Genomic DNA, 18,342 nt, shown 5'->3' with positions numbered 1-18,342 from the left:
CTGGGAGGAGAAAACAGAACAAACCCCATGGCCATGAAGCAAAACAACTGTATCTGAAAAATTCCTCTCTAAACCTCACTTGAAACATAGAAACTAGAAGCAGGAGGCCACTCGGCCCTTCAAGCCTGCTCCGCCATTCATTTTGATCATGGCTGATCATCAAATTCAATATCCTGAATCCCCCTTCCTCCACCTATCCCTTGATCCGTTTAGCCCCAAAGCTACATCTAATTTCTTCTTGAAATCACACAAATGTTTTGGCCTCAACTACTTTCTGTGGGAGTGAATTCCACACATTCACCACCCTCTGGGTGAAGACATTTCTCCTCACCTCAGTTCTAAAAGGTTTACCCCATAATCTCAAACTATGCCCCCTAGTTCTGAACTCCCCCACCATCGGGAACATTCTTTCTGAATCTACCCTGCCTAACCCTGTTAGAATTTTATAAGTTTCTATGAGATCCCCCCTCACTCTTCTAAACTCCAGTGAATATAATCCTAACTGAACTAGTCTCTCCTCAAATGACAGACCTGCCACCCCAGCGATCAGCCTCGTAAACCTTCGCTGTGTTCCCTCTATAGCAAGGACATCGTTCCTCAGATAAGGACACCAAAACTGCACACAATACCCCAGGTGTGGCCTCACAGGGTGGCACGGTGGTACAATGGTTAGCAATGTTACCTTACAGCACCAGGGACCCAGGTTAGATTTCTGGCTTGGGTCTCTGACTGTGCGGAATCGGCACGTTCTCCCTGTGTCTGCGTGGGTTTCCTCCGGGTACTCCGGTTTCCTCCCACAGTCCAAAAGACGTGCTGGTTAGGTGCATTGGCCATGCTAAATTCTCCCTTAATGTACCCGAAGAGGCGCCGGACTGTGGCGACTAAGGGATTTTCACAGTAAATTCACTGCAATGTTAAATGTAAACCTATTTGTGACATTAATAAATAAACTTTTAAAAAAACTCACCAACATGCTGCACAATTGCAGTAAAACATCCCTAACTCTATACTCAAATCCTCTCGCTATGAAGAACAATACACCATTTGCCTTCTTTACTGCCTGCTGTACCTGTGCGCTTACTTTCAGTGAGGTCACCAAGATCTCGTTGAGTATCCACCTATTCAAGCGTTAATCTGCCTTCCTACTTTTGCTACCAAAGTAGATAACCTCACATTTATCCACATTATACTGCATCTACCATGCAGATGCCGACACACTCAGCCTGTCCAAATCATGCTGAAGCATTTCTGCATCCTCCTCACAGCTCACCCTCCCACCCAAGCTTCTGAAAGTCTAAATAAATCACATCCACTGGCTTTCCTTGGTTAACTCTGCTAGTTACATCATCAAAGAATTCCAATAGATTCATCAAGCATGATTTTCCCGTTAAAGGGGCCCCGGGGACTTGTCTAGCTTAATGCAATATAGGATACTCAACACTTCCTCCTTCAATATATTGACATTCTCTAGAGCGTTCACACACCTATCCCTGACCTCAATATCCGTCATGTCCTTCTCCTTGATTAATACCGTTACAAAATATTCATTAAGGATCTCACTCATTTCCTGTGGCTCCACATAACTTCTCTCCATTGTCCTCGAGTGGGCCTACTCTTTCTCTTGCTACCCTCTTGCTATTAATATATGCATAAAAAGCCTTGGGATTCTCCTTGGCCCTGTTTGCTAAAGACATTTCATGGCTCCTTTTAGCCCTCCTAATTCCACATTTATGCTCCTTCCTACTTTCTCTGTACTCAAGGGCTTCGTCAGTTTTTAGATGCCTGGTTTATCATGTGTCCCTTTTCCTTTTGACTAAGCTTACAATTTCATCATCCATGGCTCCCGAGTCCTGCCATTTCTATGTAAAGGAAATTTGGCATGTCACCTACGACTCTCACCAACTCTTACAGATGCCAAAATAGAAAGCATTCTTCCTGGTTGTATCGCAGCTTGGTTTGGCTCCTGCTCTGCCCAAGACACAAGGAACTACAAAAGGTCGTGAATGGAGCCCAATCCATCACGCAAACCAGCCTCACATCCACTGACTCTGTCTACACTTCCTGCTGCCTTGGCAAAGCAGCCAGCATAATTAAGGACCCCACACACCCCGGACATTCTCTCTTCCACCTTCGGGAAAAAGATACAAAAGTCTGAGGTCACGTACCAACCGATTCAAGGACCGCTTCTTCCCTGCTGCTGCTCAGGCTTTTTGAATGAACTTACCTTGCATTAAGTTGATCTTTCTCTATACCCTAGCTATGACTGTAACACTATACTCTGCACTCTCTCCCTTCCTTCTCTATGAACGGTATGCTTTGTCTGTATAGCGAGCAAGAAGCAATACTTTTCACTGTATACCAATACATGTGACAATAAAATAATCAAAAAATCCTTCATTTTTATGGGGATATGCCTGTCCTGCACTTCAATCAACGGGCCTATAAAAGCCTCCCACATGCCAGACATGGATTTGCCCTCAAATAGCCGCTCCCAATCCACATTCCCCAGTTCCTGTCTAATTAGGATGTAATTGGCCCTCGCCCAATTAAGCACCCTCACCCGGGGGCCACTCTTATCCTTATCCACGATTACTCGAAATCTTATGGAGTTATGGTCGCTAACTGAAACAGTGATCACCTGACCTGGCTCATTCCCCAATATCCAGTCTAGTTTGGCCCCCTCCCTGGTTGGATTGTCAACATACTGTATCAAAAAGCCCTCCTGGACACATCTAACAAATTGCTCTCCATCTGAGCCCCTGGTTGTAAGGGATTCCCTGTCGCTATGGGGAAAGTTAAAGTCACCCACCACAACTACCCTGCTTTTTTCACACCTCTCCAGTATCTGACTACAAACTGCTTCTCTGTCTCCTGCGGGCTGTTGGGAGGTCTATAGTACATTCCCAACATTGTGATTTCACCCTTCCTATTCCTGAGCTCCATCCATAATGCCTCACTGCAAGGTCTTCCAATGGCTCCTCCCTCAACACAGCTGTGATCTGCTCCCTGATCAGTAATGCAATTCCCTCATCCCTTTTGCTTCCCCTTCTGTCCCGTCTAAAACAATAACATCCCGGAATGTTAAGCTGTCAGTCCTGTCCCACCTTTAACCATGTCTCCGTAATTGCAGTATCATGATTCAATGCAGTAATCCAGGCTCTCAGTTATCCGCTTTACCTGCTATACTTCTTCCATTAAGACCATAAGACATAGGAGCGGAAGTAAGGCCATTCGGCCCATCGAGTCCACTCCACCATTCAATCATGGTTGATTTCAACTCCATTTACCCGCTCTCTCCCCATAGCCCTTAATTCCTCGAGAAATCAAGAATTTATCAATTTCTGTCTTGAAGACGCTCAACGTCTCGGCCTCCACAGCCCTCTGTGGCAATGAATTCCACAGACCCACCACTCTCTGGCTGAAGAAATTTCTCCTCATCTCTGTTCTAAAGTGACTCCCTTTTATTCTAAGGCTGTGCCCCCGCGTCCTAGTCTCCCCTGTTAATGGAAACAACTTCCCTACGTCCATCCTATCTAAGCCGTTCATTATCTTGTAAGTTTCTATCAGATCTCCCCTCAACCTCCTAAACTCCAATGAATATAATCCCACGATCCTCAGACGTTCATCGTATGTCAGGCCTACCATTCCTGGGATCATCCGTGTGAATCTCCGCTGGACCCGCTCCAGTGCCTGTATGTCCTTCCTGAGGTGTGGGGCCCAAAATTGCTCACAGTACTCCAAATGGGGCCTAACCAGTGCTTTATATAGCCTCAGAAGTACATCCCTGCTTTTGTATTCCAAGCCTCTTGAGATAAATGACAACATTACATTTGCTTTCTTAATTACGGACTCAACCTGCAAGTTTACCTTTAGAGAATCCTGGACTAGGACTCCCAAGTCCCTTTGCACTTTAGCATTATGAATTTTGTCACCGTTTAGAAAATAGTCCATGCCTCTATTCTTTTTTCCAAAGTGTACGACCTCGCACTTGCCCACGTTGAATTTCATCAGCCACTTCTTGGACCACTCTCCTAAACTGTCTAAATCTTTCTGCAGCCTCCCCACCTCCTCAATACTACCTGCCCCTCCACCTATCTTTGTATCATCGGCAAACTTGGCCAGAATGCTCCCAGTCCCGTCATCTAGATCGTTAATATATAAAGAGAACAGCTGTGGCCCCAACACTGAACCCTGCGGGACACCACTTGTCACCGGTTGCCATTCTGAGAAAGAACCTTTTATCCCAACTCTCTGCCTTCTGTCTGACAGCCAATCGTCAATCCATGTTAGTACCATTAAGGCAAATACACTCCAGACCTCCAGTCCCTCCGAGCCCCGCGACTTCTCCCTGATCAAGTCTCACTTTCCCCCCCCAGAAGCTACACTTACTGGCCTGTTCTGGTTCCTACCCCCTGCCGCACTATTTTTGTGCATATATCACATTCATCCATGCCGTACAAACATAGCACGTTGCACTCTGCCATTATAATACTTACTGCAGTTAAAGAAATAAAAAACAGTGGGTTGTGTTTACATTGTTATTTAGTAAACATAACACTTGGGACAAAAGACCTCAAACAGATTTTTCATGGCAATAGGCATTCTAAAGTGTAAGCCTTTCAAATTAAGGATATAAAGAACGAGGGGGAGCACGATGGTGACCTGAGCTTTCCTCTTAACAGCCTTGTTAAATAGCATAAAGCTGTTTCTGCTGTCTACCAATGATTTTCCTGTGGTGTTGACAACTCTGGCCAGCTTACACTCAGGCCATTTCACACTCAGGTTACGATACTGTCATGTTGAATGCTAGGATATTCTCTACCAGACTTTTGTGTACCCTCTCTAAAACATCTCGACTCACTCCAAACCTTCAGTTTTCAGATTTAAAACAGACACTGGCTAATCTTTTAAAAAATACAGTCGAAGTTCTCTGTGGGTGGCACAATGGTTAGCACTGCTGCCGCACAACACCAGGGACCAGAGTCTGATTCTGGCCTTGGGTGACTGTCTGTGGGGAGTTTGCATGGGTTCTCTCTGGGTACAAAGTTTTCCTCCCACAGTCCACGTATGGATTAGCCATGGGAAATGTGTAGGATTACGGTGGGGGAAATTGCCTGGGTGAGAAGTTTTTCCACAGAGGGTGGTGGGCGAGTGGAATCGGCTGCCGTCAGTGGTGGTGGAGGCAAACTCAATAGGGTCTTTTAAGAGACTCCTGGATGAGTACATGGGACTTAATAGGATGGAGGGTTATAGGTAGGCCTAAAAGGTAGGGATAATGTTCGGCACAACTTGTGGGGCCGAAGGGCCTGTTTTGTGCTGTAGTTTTCTATGTTTCTATGAGATACTCTGTCAGAGAGTCGATGCAGACTCAATGGGCCAAATGGCCTCTTCTGCACTGTACGGATTCTATGAAGTTGAGCTTCTGGTCTGTGTGTTCACAGATACTCGAAATATTTTATAACTCTATCGTCAGAGGTTTGAACATATGCAGACCATTGCTATATAAACGTAGCTCTTTGGGTTTTTAAAATTCATTTGTTGGACATGAGCATCGCTGGCTGGCATTTAATGATGTGGAGATGCCGGCGTTGGACTGGGGTAAACACAGTAAGAAGTTTAACAACACCAGGTTAAAGTCCAACAGGTTTATGTGGTAGCAAAAGCCACACAAGCTTTCGGAGCTCCAAGCTCCTTCTTCAGGCTCCTCACCTGAAGGAGCTTAAGGCTCCGCAAGCTTGTAGCTTTTGCTACCAAATAAACCTGTTGGACTTTAACCTGGTGTTGTTAAACTTCTTACTGGCATTTAATGCCCATCCTTAATTGCCCTCGAGAAGGTGATGGTGAGCTTGAAACGCTGCAGTTCACATGCTGTTAGGGAGGGAATTCTAGGACGTGGACCCAATAAAAGTGAAGTGGGGGAATTCAGTGATGGTAACACCATTGAATGTCAAGGGAGAGTGGTTAGAGTGTCTCTTATTGGTGATGGTCATTGTTTGACATGTGTGGCACGAATGTTACTTGCCACCCCATGCCTGGATATGGTCCAGATCTTGTTGCATTTGAACATGACCTGCTTCAGTATCTGAGTCGCCGCAAATGGTGCTGAACATTGTTCACTGATGATTGCACATCCCCACTTCTGACCTTATGACAGAGGGAAGGTCATTGACGAAGCAGCTGAAGATGGTTGGGCCGAGGACACTACCCTGAGGGACTCCTGCAGAGATGTCCTGGAGCAGAGATGACTGACCCTCCAAAACCACAATCATCTTCCGATGTACCAGGTATGACTCCAACCAGTGGAGAGTTTGCCCCCAGATACCCATTGATTCCAGTTTGGCTAGGGTTCCTTAGAACATAAAACATAGAAAAAATACAGCACAAACAGGGCTGACGAGGGTCTTATAAAGCTGCATCATTATCCCCCGACTCCGAAACTCAATCCCTCGATTGATGAAGGCCAGCACACCATACGCCTTCTTAACCACCTCCTCCACCTGCGAGGCCGATTTAAGAGTCCTATGTACCCGGACCCCAAGGTCCTTCTGATCCTCTACACTGCTAAGAGTCTTACCCTTGATACTATACTCCTTCATCCCTTTTGACCTGACAAAATGGACCACTACACATTTATCCGGGTTGAAGTCCATCTGCCACTTCTCCGCCCAGTCTTGCATCCTATCTATGTCATGCTGCAGCTTCTGACATCCCTCCAACCTATCCACAACACCACCAACCTTCGTGTCGTCGGCAAACTTACCAACCCATCCCTCCACTTCCTCATCCAGGTCATTTATGAAAATGACAAACAGCAAGGGTCCCAGAACAGATCCCTGGGGCACTCCACTGGTGACCGACCTCCATTCAGAAAAAGACCCATCTACAACCACTCTCTGCCTTCTGCAGGCCTTCACCTGAAGAAGGGGCTTAAGGCTCCGAAAGCTTGTGGCTTTTGCTACCAAATAAACCTGTTGGACTTTAACCTGGTGTTGTTAAACTTCTTATTCTGCAGGCAAGCCAGTTCTGGAGCTACAAGGCAACAGCCCCTTGGATCCTATGCCCTCTCACTTTCTCGAGAAGTCTTGCATGGGGGACCTTATCGAACGCCTTGCTGAAGTCCATGTAAACCACATCTACCGCTTTTCCTTCGTCAATGTGTTTAGTCACATTTTCAAAGACCTCCACCAGGCTCGTAAGGCACGATTTGCCTTTGACAAAGCTATGCTGACTACTTTTGAGCGTACTAAACTTCTCTAAATGTTCATAAATCCTGTCCCTCAGGATTTTCTCCATCAACTTACCAACCACTGAGGTGAGACTCACCGGTCAGTAATTTCCTGGGCTATCCCTATTCCCTTTCTTGAATATAGGAACCACATCCGCAATCCTCCAGTCCTCCGGAACCTCTCCCGTCTCCATCGACGACGCAAAGATCATCGCCAGAGGCTCTGCAATCTCTTCCCTCGCCTCCCACAGTAACCTGGGGTACATCCCATCCGGTCCCGGCTACTTATCTATCTTGATGCTATTCAAAATTTCCAACACATCCTCTTTCTTAAGGTCCACATACTCCATCTTTTCAGTCTGCCTCAATCCTGTAGTACAACCACCCAGGTCTTTTTCTACCGTGAATACCGAGGTAAAATATTCATTAAGCACCTCTGCTATTTCTTCCGGTTCCGTACAGACTTTCTCACCTTCACATTTTATAGGTCCTATTCCTTCACATCTCATCCTTTTACTCTTCACATATTTATAGAACGCCTTAGGGTTCTCCTTAATCTTACCTGCCAAGGCCTTCTCGTGACCCCTTCTGGCTCTCCTAATTTCTTTCTCAAGTCCCTTCCTACAAGCCGTATACTCATCTAGATCTCCATCATCGCCTAGCTCTCTGAACCTTTTGTACGCTTTCCTTTTCTTTTTCAGTAGGTTCAGCGCAGCTTTCGTGCACCACGGTTCCCGTAACCTACCAACACCTCCCTGTCTCATTGGAACGTTGTCATGTAGAACTCCAGACAAACATTCCTTGAAAATCTGCCACCTTACTTCGGTACTTTCCCTCGAGAATGCCTCCTTCCAATTTACGCCTCTAATCTCCTGCCTGATGGCTTCATATTTCCCCTTACTCCAGATAAACACTTTCCTAGCTTGCCTGATCCTATCTCTTTCCAATGCTAGCGTAAATGAGATAGAGCTATGATCACTATCCCCAAGATGCTCCCCCACTGAGAGATCCGACACCTGTCCAGGCTCATTAGCCAGTACCAGATCGAGTACAGCCTCTCCTCTTGTAGGCTTATCCACATGCTGTGTCAGGAAACCCTCCTGAACACACCTAACTCCTCCCCATCCAAACCCCTTACCCTAGGGATATTCCAATCGATGTTTGGGAAATTAAAGTCTCCCATCACGACAACCCTGTTATTCCGACATCTCGCCAGGATCTGTTTCCCTATCTGCTCCTCAACATCCCTGTCACTATTGGGCGGCCTGTAGAAATCACCCAGCAAAGTTATCGACCCCTTCCCGCTCTGAACTTCCACCCACAGAGACTCTGTAGACAATCCCTCAACAGATTCCACCTTCTCTACAGCTGTGACACTATCCCTGATCAGCAGTGCCACTCCCCCCCTCTTTTGCCTCCCTCTCTGTCCTTTCTGAAACATCTAAAACCCGGCACCTGAAGTATCCAGGCCTGTCCCTGTTCCCAAGTCTCCGTAATGGCCACCACATCACACTTCCAAGCATCGATCCACACGCTAAGCTCATCCACTTTATTCACTACACTCCTGGCGTTAAAATAGACACATCTCAAACCTTTGGTCTGAGCTCTCCCCTTCTCCATCACCCGTCTATTCTCCCTCTTACACGGTCTACAATCCTTCTCTATTTGCGGGCTAACCTCCTCGCTCTCAGTCACCTCATCACAATTCCCTACCCCCAACCTTTCTAGTTTAAAGTCTCCCCAGTAGCCTTAGCCAACCTTCCTGCCAGGATATTGGTTCCCCCTGGGATTCAAGTGCCACCCGTCTTTTTTGTACAGGTCACACCTGACCACACTCGGTCGAATGCAGCCTTGTTGTCAAGGGCTGTCAGTCTCACCTCACCTCTGGAATTCACCTCTTTTGTCCATGTTTGAACCAAGGCTGTAATGAGGTCAGGAGCTGAGTGACCCTGGCGAAACCCAAACTGGGCGTCACTGACCAGGTTATTGCCGAGCAGGTGCTGCTTGACAGCACTGTTGATGACCCCTTCCATCACTTTACTGATGAATATAGACTGGGCAGTAATAGGCTGGGTTGGATTTGACCTGTGTGTGTACAGGACATACCTGGGCAATTTTCCACATTTGTTGGGTAGATGTCAGTGTTGTACCTATATTGGAAGAGCTTGGCTAGGGGAGCGGCAAGTTCTGGAGCAGAAGTCTTCAGTACTATTGCCGGAATGTTATCAGGGCCCATTGCCTTTACAGTATCCAGTGCCTCCAACCATTTATCCAGTGATCTGCAGAGCACTCAACTGACACCATTTCTGGAGGGTGGCAGCATGTTCAAAGTAATTTCCTTCAATTGTCATTTTATCTTTTAAAAATGGTCCACCAACACCATATTATCCGCACTTAAATTATTCCCTTGATTCTCATCTCCTTAGTGCGTATGAAAATAGCAGATGTGACAGGACACAGCACTGAGGAATACGTGTGTTTAAAATAAGTTCATCAGAAAAAAATTCATAAAAACATGTTGCGAGTGGTGTAATGTTCTAACCACGTCTGTAGGTTTTAAACAAAAAGATGCAGTTTGCACACCTGGATTCAAAGTAATACACAACAGGTTTATTGAAAGATGTTCTTTGCAAAAAGACAGAAAACAAAACTGATACAGAAGCCTGTGAAGCACCTGAATAACGATAAGAACAAATCATGTGACTGGCTCTTAAAGCAATCATGCAACCACTTAAATATAACATCCCTCCTCCACTTGTGGTCATACTCTAGACCAGTGGTTCCCAAAGGGTGTGGCACGCCACACTGGTGCGGCGAGAGAGGATGGCAAGTGTGGTGGGAAGATTCAAAGACAATCAAAGAAACATTTAAACATGGTTTAAACAAGCAGTGTTTTATGATCATGGGACATCCAGAAAGTATATTATAAAGTAGTTGTGTTCTATGTTATGAATCAAGCACTGCTAGGAGTTGTTTTTTTTCCGAATGTATTTATCAATAAAACATTCGGTGTGGCGCGAGCAAATTTTTATTCCGAAAGTGCGGCCCAGTGAAAAAAGTTTGGGAACCACTGGTCTAGACAGTTCTACGCATCATTAATCATACGGACACTATTAATCATCACACACAGTCAATGAGAAAGTCAATCAGGAGGATGTCAATTACTCTTTGGTTGTATCGACATTCTAGAATTTGGCTGGCTTTGACCCAAATTTGGAACTTCAGTAGACAGTTCTTCGAAATGAATTTTGCATAATTCTCATGTGATATAGTAGCACAGAGTCAATAATCAGGTGACTCAGATTCAACAAAGTCTTCTGCTGGAGTATTCACAACACGACGGACTATGTTGGTACTTCTGGAAATGATTCTAAGAAATCATTGAGATGACAACAAATCGGTCAGCATGGCGTCACCAAACTGGTTCATATTCGGTTTGAACCTTGTACGAAATTGGACTTGTTTCTGCTAAAGCTATGACTGGTACCCATTTCTCACTTGTGGCACAATTCTGCACTAACGCTCGATCTCCTTGTTGAAATTAGCATTGTGTTGCCCTCATCTTTTCTAGCAACTTGAGATTGTTGTTGACGGTCTACAACCTGAAGTCTAGATGTAATAAATTAAACATATTCTCAACTTTCTCTTTAAGAGTAATGCAGGTGAACTTTGGGTGGTGGCATAGGTTGTGTTTTTAGAAGATGCCAAAAAAATATTCACACAACGCGATAATGAACCTCGCTCCCTTGAAGCTTTCAAAGAATGTTTCAAGGGTTGTACGAATCTTTCAGCTAATCCATTGGCTGATGGATGATAGTGGTTAACACCTGCTGCCTCACAGCACCAGGGACCTGGGATCAATTTCAGCCTTGGGTGACTGTGTGGAGTTTGCATGTTCTCCCAGTGTCTGCGTGGATTTTCTGAGTGCTCCGGTTTCTTCCCACAGTCCAAATGTGTGCAGGATAGGTGGACTGGTCATGCTAAATTGCTCCTTAGTGTCAGAGGATGTGCAGGTTAGGTGGATCTATGGTAAATGGGCAGGGTTGCGGGAATGGGGCAGGGGTCTGGGCGAGATGCTCTTTTGGAGAGTCGGTGCAGACTCGATGGGCCAAATGGCCTTCTCCTGCATTGTAGGGATTCCATGGTTCTATAAAAGATATGCTGAATACCATTTACTTTGAGATAATCCTCAAACTTGTGAAGTAAACTGTGAACCATTTTTGCGAACAATCTGCTCCGGTCCACCAAATCTTGCAAAAATATCAAGTCTTTGAATTGTTATTTCAGTTATAATATATCTCAACTTCTGGTCACTGAGTGCGCAATTATGACTAAGAACATGTAACCCACAAACAGATCTATAAAATCTATATACAATCATTGCTATGGTACTTTAGGCTGCTCCCAAGTGTGTAAAGGGGACAGCGGTGATGTATTTCTTATTCGTGCACAGGATTGACACTGTCCCAGTTTTTCTTCAATCTGAGCACCCAGACCCGACCACCAAAAATAACTATGAGCTAATTCCTTCATCTGGACTATACCAGAATGCTCTTCATATAGTTGTTCAAGAATCTTCCAAGCAGACTAGGAGGAATGATCACTCAGATGTCCCACAATAGACACCCACTTTGGACGGTCAACTCAAGCTTTCTTTGCATCTTTTCAAAACAGGATGCGGACGATATGTTCCAGTTATTGTTCCTTTCAATACCATATCCACTTTCCCCATCATGAGTATGTCTGTCATATTCAGTGGCTGTGGTGCTTCTAAAATAGTTTCCATCATTTTAGGTGCTTTATGTAGGCCTTTACATTCAACAACATGACCCAAATACTGGACTGGTGTTTGACAATGTGCTTGAAGGCGTTCCAATGTTGTTCGAAATTATTCAAGTGTTTTTGTTCACTGGGTCCTGTAATTAGAATATCATCCAGGTAACATTGTACATCAGAGAAACCACTTCAAATCTGATCCATCAATCTTTGGAATAGGGCTGGTGCAGGTGATATTCCAAAAGCCAATCTTTTATCATGAAAAAGATCTTTGAGTACCGATGGTAAGCAATAGTTGAGATTCAACAGCTACATTCACTTGCAAGTGTGCTTGTGAAAGATCAACCTTGCTGAATTTCTGCCCACCTTATAACCCAGCAAACAAATCTTCAATTAAAGGAAGCAGATATTGATCAGCATACAATACTGGATTTATGCTAAATCACCATAAATACAAACTGAACCAACTGGCTTCGTGACTGGGGGTAGCCCAGTCACTCAGTTAGCAAGTCATACGAATCCTTCTTGCTCTTCAGATTTCTGGAAATTCGCTTCACAGTCGTAATTCTTTTCTTCCATCTTGTAAATTATTTTTGTAAAATGCAACTTGTTCTTCTTCTTGAAGGTACCCAGATTCTACTTCTCAATATTCTTCTCCGGGGAAACTATTCTAGCCCAATAAGCTTTTGCAATTGTGACCCATTTTGCCACAACTTTGCATATACTATTCTTGCTCCAGCATTCACTCGCTGAGTGGCCCATTTTGACACACTTGTGACATGTTTGTTGCTGTTTTGACTTCTTATGGGCACTTCCCAACTTGTGGATCTTCATTCCTGCACCAAATTATGAAGCCTCTTTAGTAGCCAGTTCCTTCGACACTGCTGTCTTTAGAGTCAATAAGCAATCTTCTTTGAGGGGAGCAGAGGGGGGGGGGGGGGGGGGAACTAAATGCTGTTAGTGACTCACCATACTCTTCTGTTGTGCCAGCCTTTTTAAAGTTGCCACAAACGGATTTCTTTGGTGGAACTTGAACCACTCCCAGTTGACGAATGGCTTTGGAGTGCAATGTTCTTCAAGGATTTTATCAAGTCATTCTTGGCTTAGCCGGATGAACTAAGCTCTGGAGCAAATTGAAGGTTTTACTTCCTATTGTCTCGATAAAAACTGGTACAAGCAACTCGTTTTCAATTTCATTCACTAGTACAAAGCACTGAAAACACTCTGCAAAGGAACTCTGATTAAGTTTCTTCATTGAAAAGGACCCATGGTGCCTAACTGACCCACCATTTCTCTCACAACCACTCGTGACTCAAGACTGCTCAGTATATATTTGTTCTCTCCCCAGTGCTTCCCTTTTTACCCCATAAACCACTGACTTGATGCATTTTGTTTTTCTAATGATCTCAGCAAAGCATCCTTTCTTTTTAAATATGCCGGATATTACAGGGAATCTCTCTTCTGATCGGAACCCCTCCCCCTCCGCTTTTAAAACCACTCAGATCTTCCACCCTTTGTCAGCTGTGTAGTGAGTCTCTTGCTCGGCCTCTACACTGCAAAACAGTGTATTCTGCCCCCTCCCTCACCCCAGTTAGAAACACAATCTTTTCCCTCCTTGGTCTTCCTTCACTAGCACTTCAATCTTTAATCCTGTTGTCATTATCATTAGGGGAGGCGATAGTCTAGTGAAAATATCACTAGGGTATCAATCCAGGAACTCAGCTAACGTTCTGGGGACCCAGGTTTGAATCCCACTGCAGCAGATAGTAGAAATTGAATTCAATAAAAAATACCTGGAAGTAAGAATCTACTGATGACTATGAAACCATTGCTGATTGTCAGAAAAACCCACCTGGTTCACTGTCGTCTTGGGAAGGAAATCAGCTGCTCTTACCTGGTCAGGCCTACATGTGACTCTAGAGCCACAGCAACATGGTTGACTTTCAACTGCTATCGGGCAACTAGGGATGGGCAATAAATGCCTCCAGCCAGTGACACCAACGTCCCACGAATGAATAAAAAAAATTCCTCGACACCCAAGGTTTATTGTTTACAAATACCTTCACTGTTAATTGTGTCCTCACAAAACTGGATATACGTTCAAATGTCTGTAAACTCTTGTGGATCAGTACACCATCCAGAAACACCTGCCAGTCAGACATCAAAACAGTCCAAGTTCCACCCGATATCCACACCTGTACTGCCTTCAGAACAGGTCTTCCACATTTTACATGCTGCCTGTATATTGGTTGCAGATGGATAATGTTATGATCTGTTTCGCAGGAGGTGGTCTATACACTGCCATGTATGCATCCACTATATTACCATAACATTGATCCAGACTGTGTTGAACGAGTGGGATAGGTGACATACTGCTGCAGAGTGGGAAGGTACACCAAGAGGGAAAGAGATTTGAAGTCCCCAAGTATAAACACCGGCTTATAAGCTGATCGTGAAAATGCACCATTAAAACAATTCACAATAAGAACATAAGAACTAGGAGCAGGAGTGGGCCATCTGGCCCCTCGAGCCTGCCCCGCCATTCCACAAGATCATGGCTGATCTATTCGTGGACTCAGCTCCACTTAACCCCCCGCTCACCATAACCCTTAATTACAATCATAGAATCCCGACAGTGCAGAAGGAGGCCACTCGGCCCATTGAGTCTGCACCGACCACAATCCCATCCAGCCCCTATTCCCGTAATCTCACATATTTACCCCAGCTCATCCCCTGACACTACGGCCAATTTAGCATGGCCAATCCACCTAGCCCACACATCTTTGGACTGTGGGAGGAAACTGGAGCACCCGGAGGAAACCCATGCAGACACAGGGAGAACGTGCAAACTCCACACAGACAGTGAGCCAAGCTGGGAATTGAACCGAGGTCCCTGGCGCTGTGAGGCAACAGTGCTAACCATTGTGCCATCGTGCTGCCTCAAATTCCTTTACTGTTCAAAAATTTATCTATCCTTGCTTTAAAAACTTTCAATGAGATAGCCTCAACTGGTTATATCACAGCTTGGTATGGCTCCTGCTCTGCCCAAGACCGCAAAAAACTACAAAGGGTCGCGAATGAAGCCCAGTCCATCACTCAAGTCAGCCTCCCATCCACTAACTCTGTCTACACTTCCCGCTGCCACGGCAAAGCAGCCAGCATAATCAAAAACGCACACCAGACATTCTCTCTTTCACCTTTCATTGCGAAGAAGATACAAAGGTCTGAGGTCACGTATCAACCGACTCAAGAACAATTTCTTCCCTGCTGCTGTCAGACTTTTGAATTGCCTACCTTGCATTAAGTTGATCTTTATCTGCACCCTAGATATGACTGTAACACTACATCCTGCCCTCTCTCCTTTCCTTCTCTATGTACGGTATGCTTTGTCTGTATAGCGCGCAAGAAACAACACTTTTCACTGTATACTAATACACGTGACAATAATAAATCAAATCAAAGAGAAAGAGTAGGCTCACTCAAGGACAAGGGAGGAAAGTTATGTGTGGGGCCACAGGAAGTGGGTGAGATCCTTAATGAGTACTTGGTATCGGTATTCACCAAGCAGAAGGCTGTTGAGGTCAGGGATAGGTGTGTGAATGCGACAGAGAATGTCAATATAAATCGGAGGAGGAAGTGTTGAGTATCCTAAATTGCATTAAGGTAGACAAGCCCGCGGGGCCGGGTGGGATCTATCCCAGGTTACTGTGGGGGGCGAGGGAAGAAATAGCTGGGGCCTTGACAGATATCTTCACATCCTCTTTGACCACAGGCGAGGTTCCAGTGGACTGGAAAATGGCCAATGTTGTTCCGTTGTCTGTCGCTAGTGTGTTCCAAAGGGATCAGTGCTGGGACCTCCGTTGTTTGCAGTATTTTCCTCCAGATCATTTATAAAAGTTTGCGGATGACACGAAGATTGGTGGAGTTGCTGATAGTGCCGGGGATTGTCAGAGGATACAACAGGATATCGATAGATTGGAGACTTGGGCACAGAAATAGCAGATGGAGTTTAATCTGGACAAATGCGAGGTGATGCATTTAGGAGGATCAAATTTGTGTGCTAATTGTACTGTAAATGGCAGAACCCTTAGGAACATTAACAGAGGGATCTAGGCGTCCACAGTTTGCTAAAAGTGGCAACACAGGTGGCCAAGGTGATTAAGGCGGCATATGACACGCTTACCTTCATCAGCCAGGGCACTGAGTACAGGAGTTGGGAAATCATGTTGCCGCTATATAAAACCTTGGTTAAGCCACATTTGGAGTATTGTGTGCGGTTCTGGTCACCACACTACCGGAAGGACGTGGAAGCTTTGGAGAGAGTGCAAAGAAGGTTCACCAGGATGTTGGCTATGAAGGTTGAATAAACTAGGATTGTTTTCACTGGAAAGACGGAAGCTGAAGGGAGACCTGATAGAGGCATAGACAGGTGGATAGTCAAGAGGTTTTTTCCAAGGGTGGAAGTGTCAATTACAAGGGGGCACAGGTTCAAGATGGGGGGTAGGGGGGAATTTAGGAGAGATGTGCAGGGGAAATCTTTCACACAGAGTGGTGGGTGCCTGAACACGCTGCCAGAGGAGGTGGTGGAAGCAGGCACATTAGCAACATTTAAGAGGCATCTGGATGGGTCCATGAATAGAGAGGGAATAGAGGGATACGGACCCAGTAAGAGCAGAGTTTAGTTAGTTTAGTTGTGGCATCATGACCGGCATGGAGGTGTGAAGGGCCTGTTCCTGAGCTGTACTTTTCTTTGTTCGATAACAATGTCCAGGCAGGGCAATGTTGGCATCAGGAGTGCATGTCTCGTCTTGAATGAAACTCAGAATATGTGATAATAATCAGAGGGTTATAGTGGTATTCAGTGACTCCGTAACCTCCAGTTGTAGCAAAGTTTTTGCGCATTACCACAGTCAAGATGGACTGAGCAACACGTCACAAAATCCACTTTCATACTTGCCACAATGCAAAAGAGACCAGCTCCCACAGGTAAATGAAGCACAGGGCCAGCATCATAGCCACGCCCCCAGAAGTGACATCACAGGAATCTTCCTTCACTAACTCCTCAATTTCACCCCGCAGTTGAGGGGACCGAAACTAGGTGCAGTCCTCCAGGCAGCAGGCTGCTTAATGAGTGGTGTGCTTCAACTTGTACTGAAAGGTCCTATTAATACAGCCCAATATCATTAGCTGCAGCTGCTCAGCATAGCTCCTGAACTTTCAGAAGATCTATAGACAATATTTCAAGCCATTTTTCTTAACTTCCAGTATTGTTCTTTGTTTTGTACCGTGTAGATCCCATCATCAAGCCGAACTTACCAGGTATATCTCGGTTAAATGTCATTCGCCAAAGTGTGACCCCCTTCCCCAGACCTTCTTGTAGATACACCCACTGTGTCGTTAGGGAGGGAATTCCAGGATTTTGACCCAACAACAGTGGAGGGACAGTAAAGAATTCCGAGGCAGGATGGTGTGTGGCTTGGAGGGGAAGTTGCAGGTGGTGGTGTTCCCTGCTGCCCTTGGCCTTCTTGAATATGACCACGCTGCATTACCCCTTCTCAAACTTTAATTCACAACATCTTTCTCTAATGCCTTTCCTCGGTTGCCCAGTTAAGAGAGAATGCCTTTGTTTGATTCTACTCTTACCCATCCCCACCCCCTCCGCAATCAGACCTATCCCTGGACACTCCCCTCATTGACAAACTGTTGCTCTGGAGCACACTAAAGCCTGGCCTGCAGCAGCCATTTTACAGCTATTAATTTTCAAATTCACTCAATCTCTCCCAAAAAATCCCAAATAGTATTTCCACCAAATTCTGGATGTGCCACTTCAGGATATGGTACAAATCTCTGCGGTTACAAATGCAATTACACTCATACCTGGATTTGCTGCGCCTGTTGCTGCATCTGGTGCTCCTGTTGTTGTACGGTCGATGTTACGGGACATGCAAGCTCAAGCAGGGAGCCAGCCACCTCAGTGCTGTCTGTGTAGATGCTGTTTCCACCTTGCTGATACACGGTCATGGTGGCCTGCTGGAATTCTTGTAAGGCTTCAGGTCCTTTTGCAGCTAGTGACTCCAGGAATTCTTTCATTCGATGTTGAGGAATGGTACGTACTTTCAATCGAATGTATTCCTCAAATGACATGGTGTTATCCAATGAGTTATTCATGGTGATAGTTTTCCTGGATTCCTGGACAATGTTTAGAAAAAAAAATTATGAATACTTTTCAACTTCTCTTAAAACACACCACTGCCAGAAAGTGGTCTGTTTCCAGCACCAACTAATTAGAACTGCAAGGATGATGGTACATATTTGGCCAAGTTTAACACTCTTATGGCTTT

General features: G+C 45.2%; 1 protein-coding gene across 3 annotated transcripts in view; it reads right to left on the bottom strand.

Annotated features, from left to right (window-relative positions):
* qrich1 (glutamine-rich 1) overlaps positions 1-18,342 on the bottom strand; it is a 53,351-nt gene that overhangs the window by 23,258 nt on the left and 11,751 nt on the right. For all 3 annotated transcript variants that reach the window (XM_078210036.1, XM_078210037.1, XM_078210035.1), the window contains exon 2: positions 17,879-18,190. In XM_078210036.1, the coding sequence (XP_078066162.1) occupies positions 17,879-18,169 (291 nt within the window). In that variant the 5' untranslated portion in view covers positions 18,170-18,190. The remainder of the gene's footprint in view (positions 1-17,878; positions 18,191-18,342) is intronic.

The sequence above is a fragment of the Mustelus asterias genome, chromosome 3 (genome assembly GCF_964213995.1).
Source record: "Mustelus asterias chromosome 3, sMusAst1.hap1.1, whole genome shotgun sequence".
Classification (NCBI taxonomy): domain Eukaryota; kingdom Metazoa; phylum Chordata; class Chondrichthyes; order Carcharhiniformes; family Triakidae; genus Mustelus; species Mustelus asterias.
This window is presented reverse-complemented; position numbering and strand designations above follow the sequence as displayed.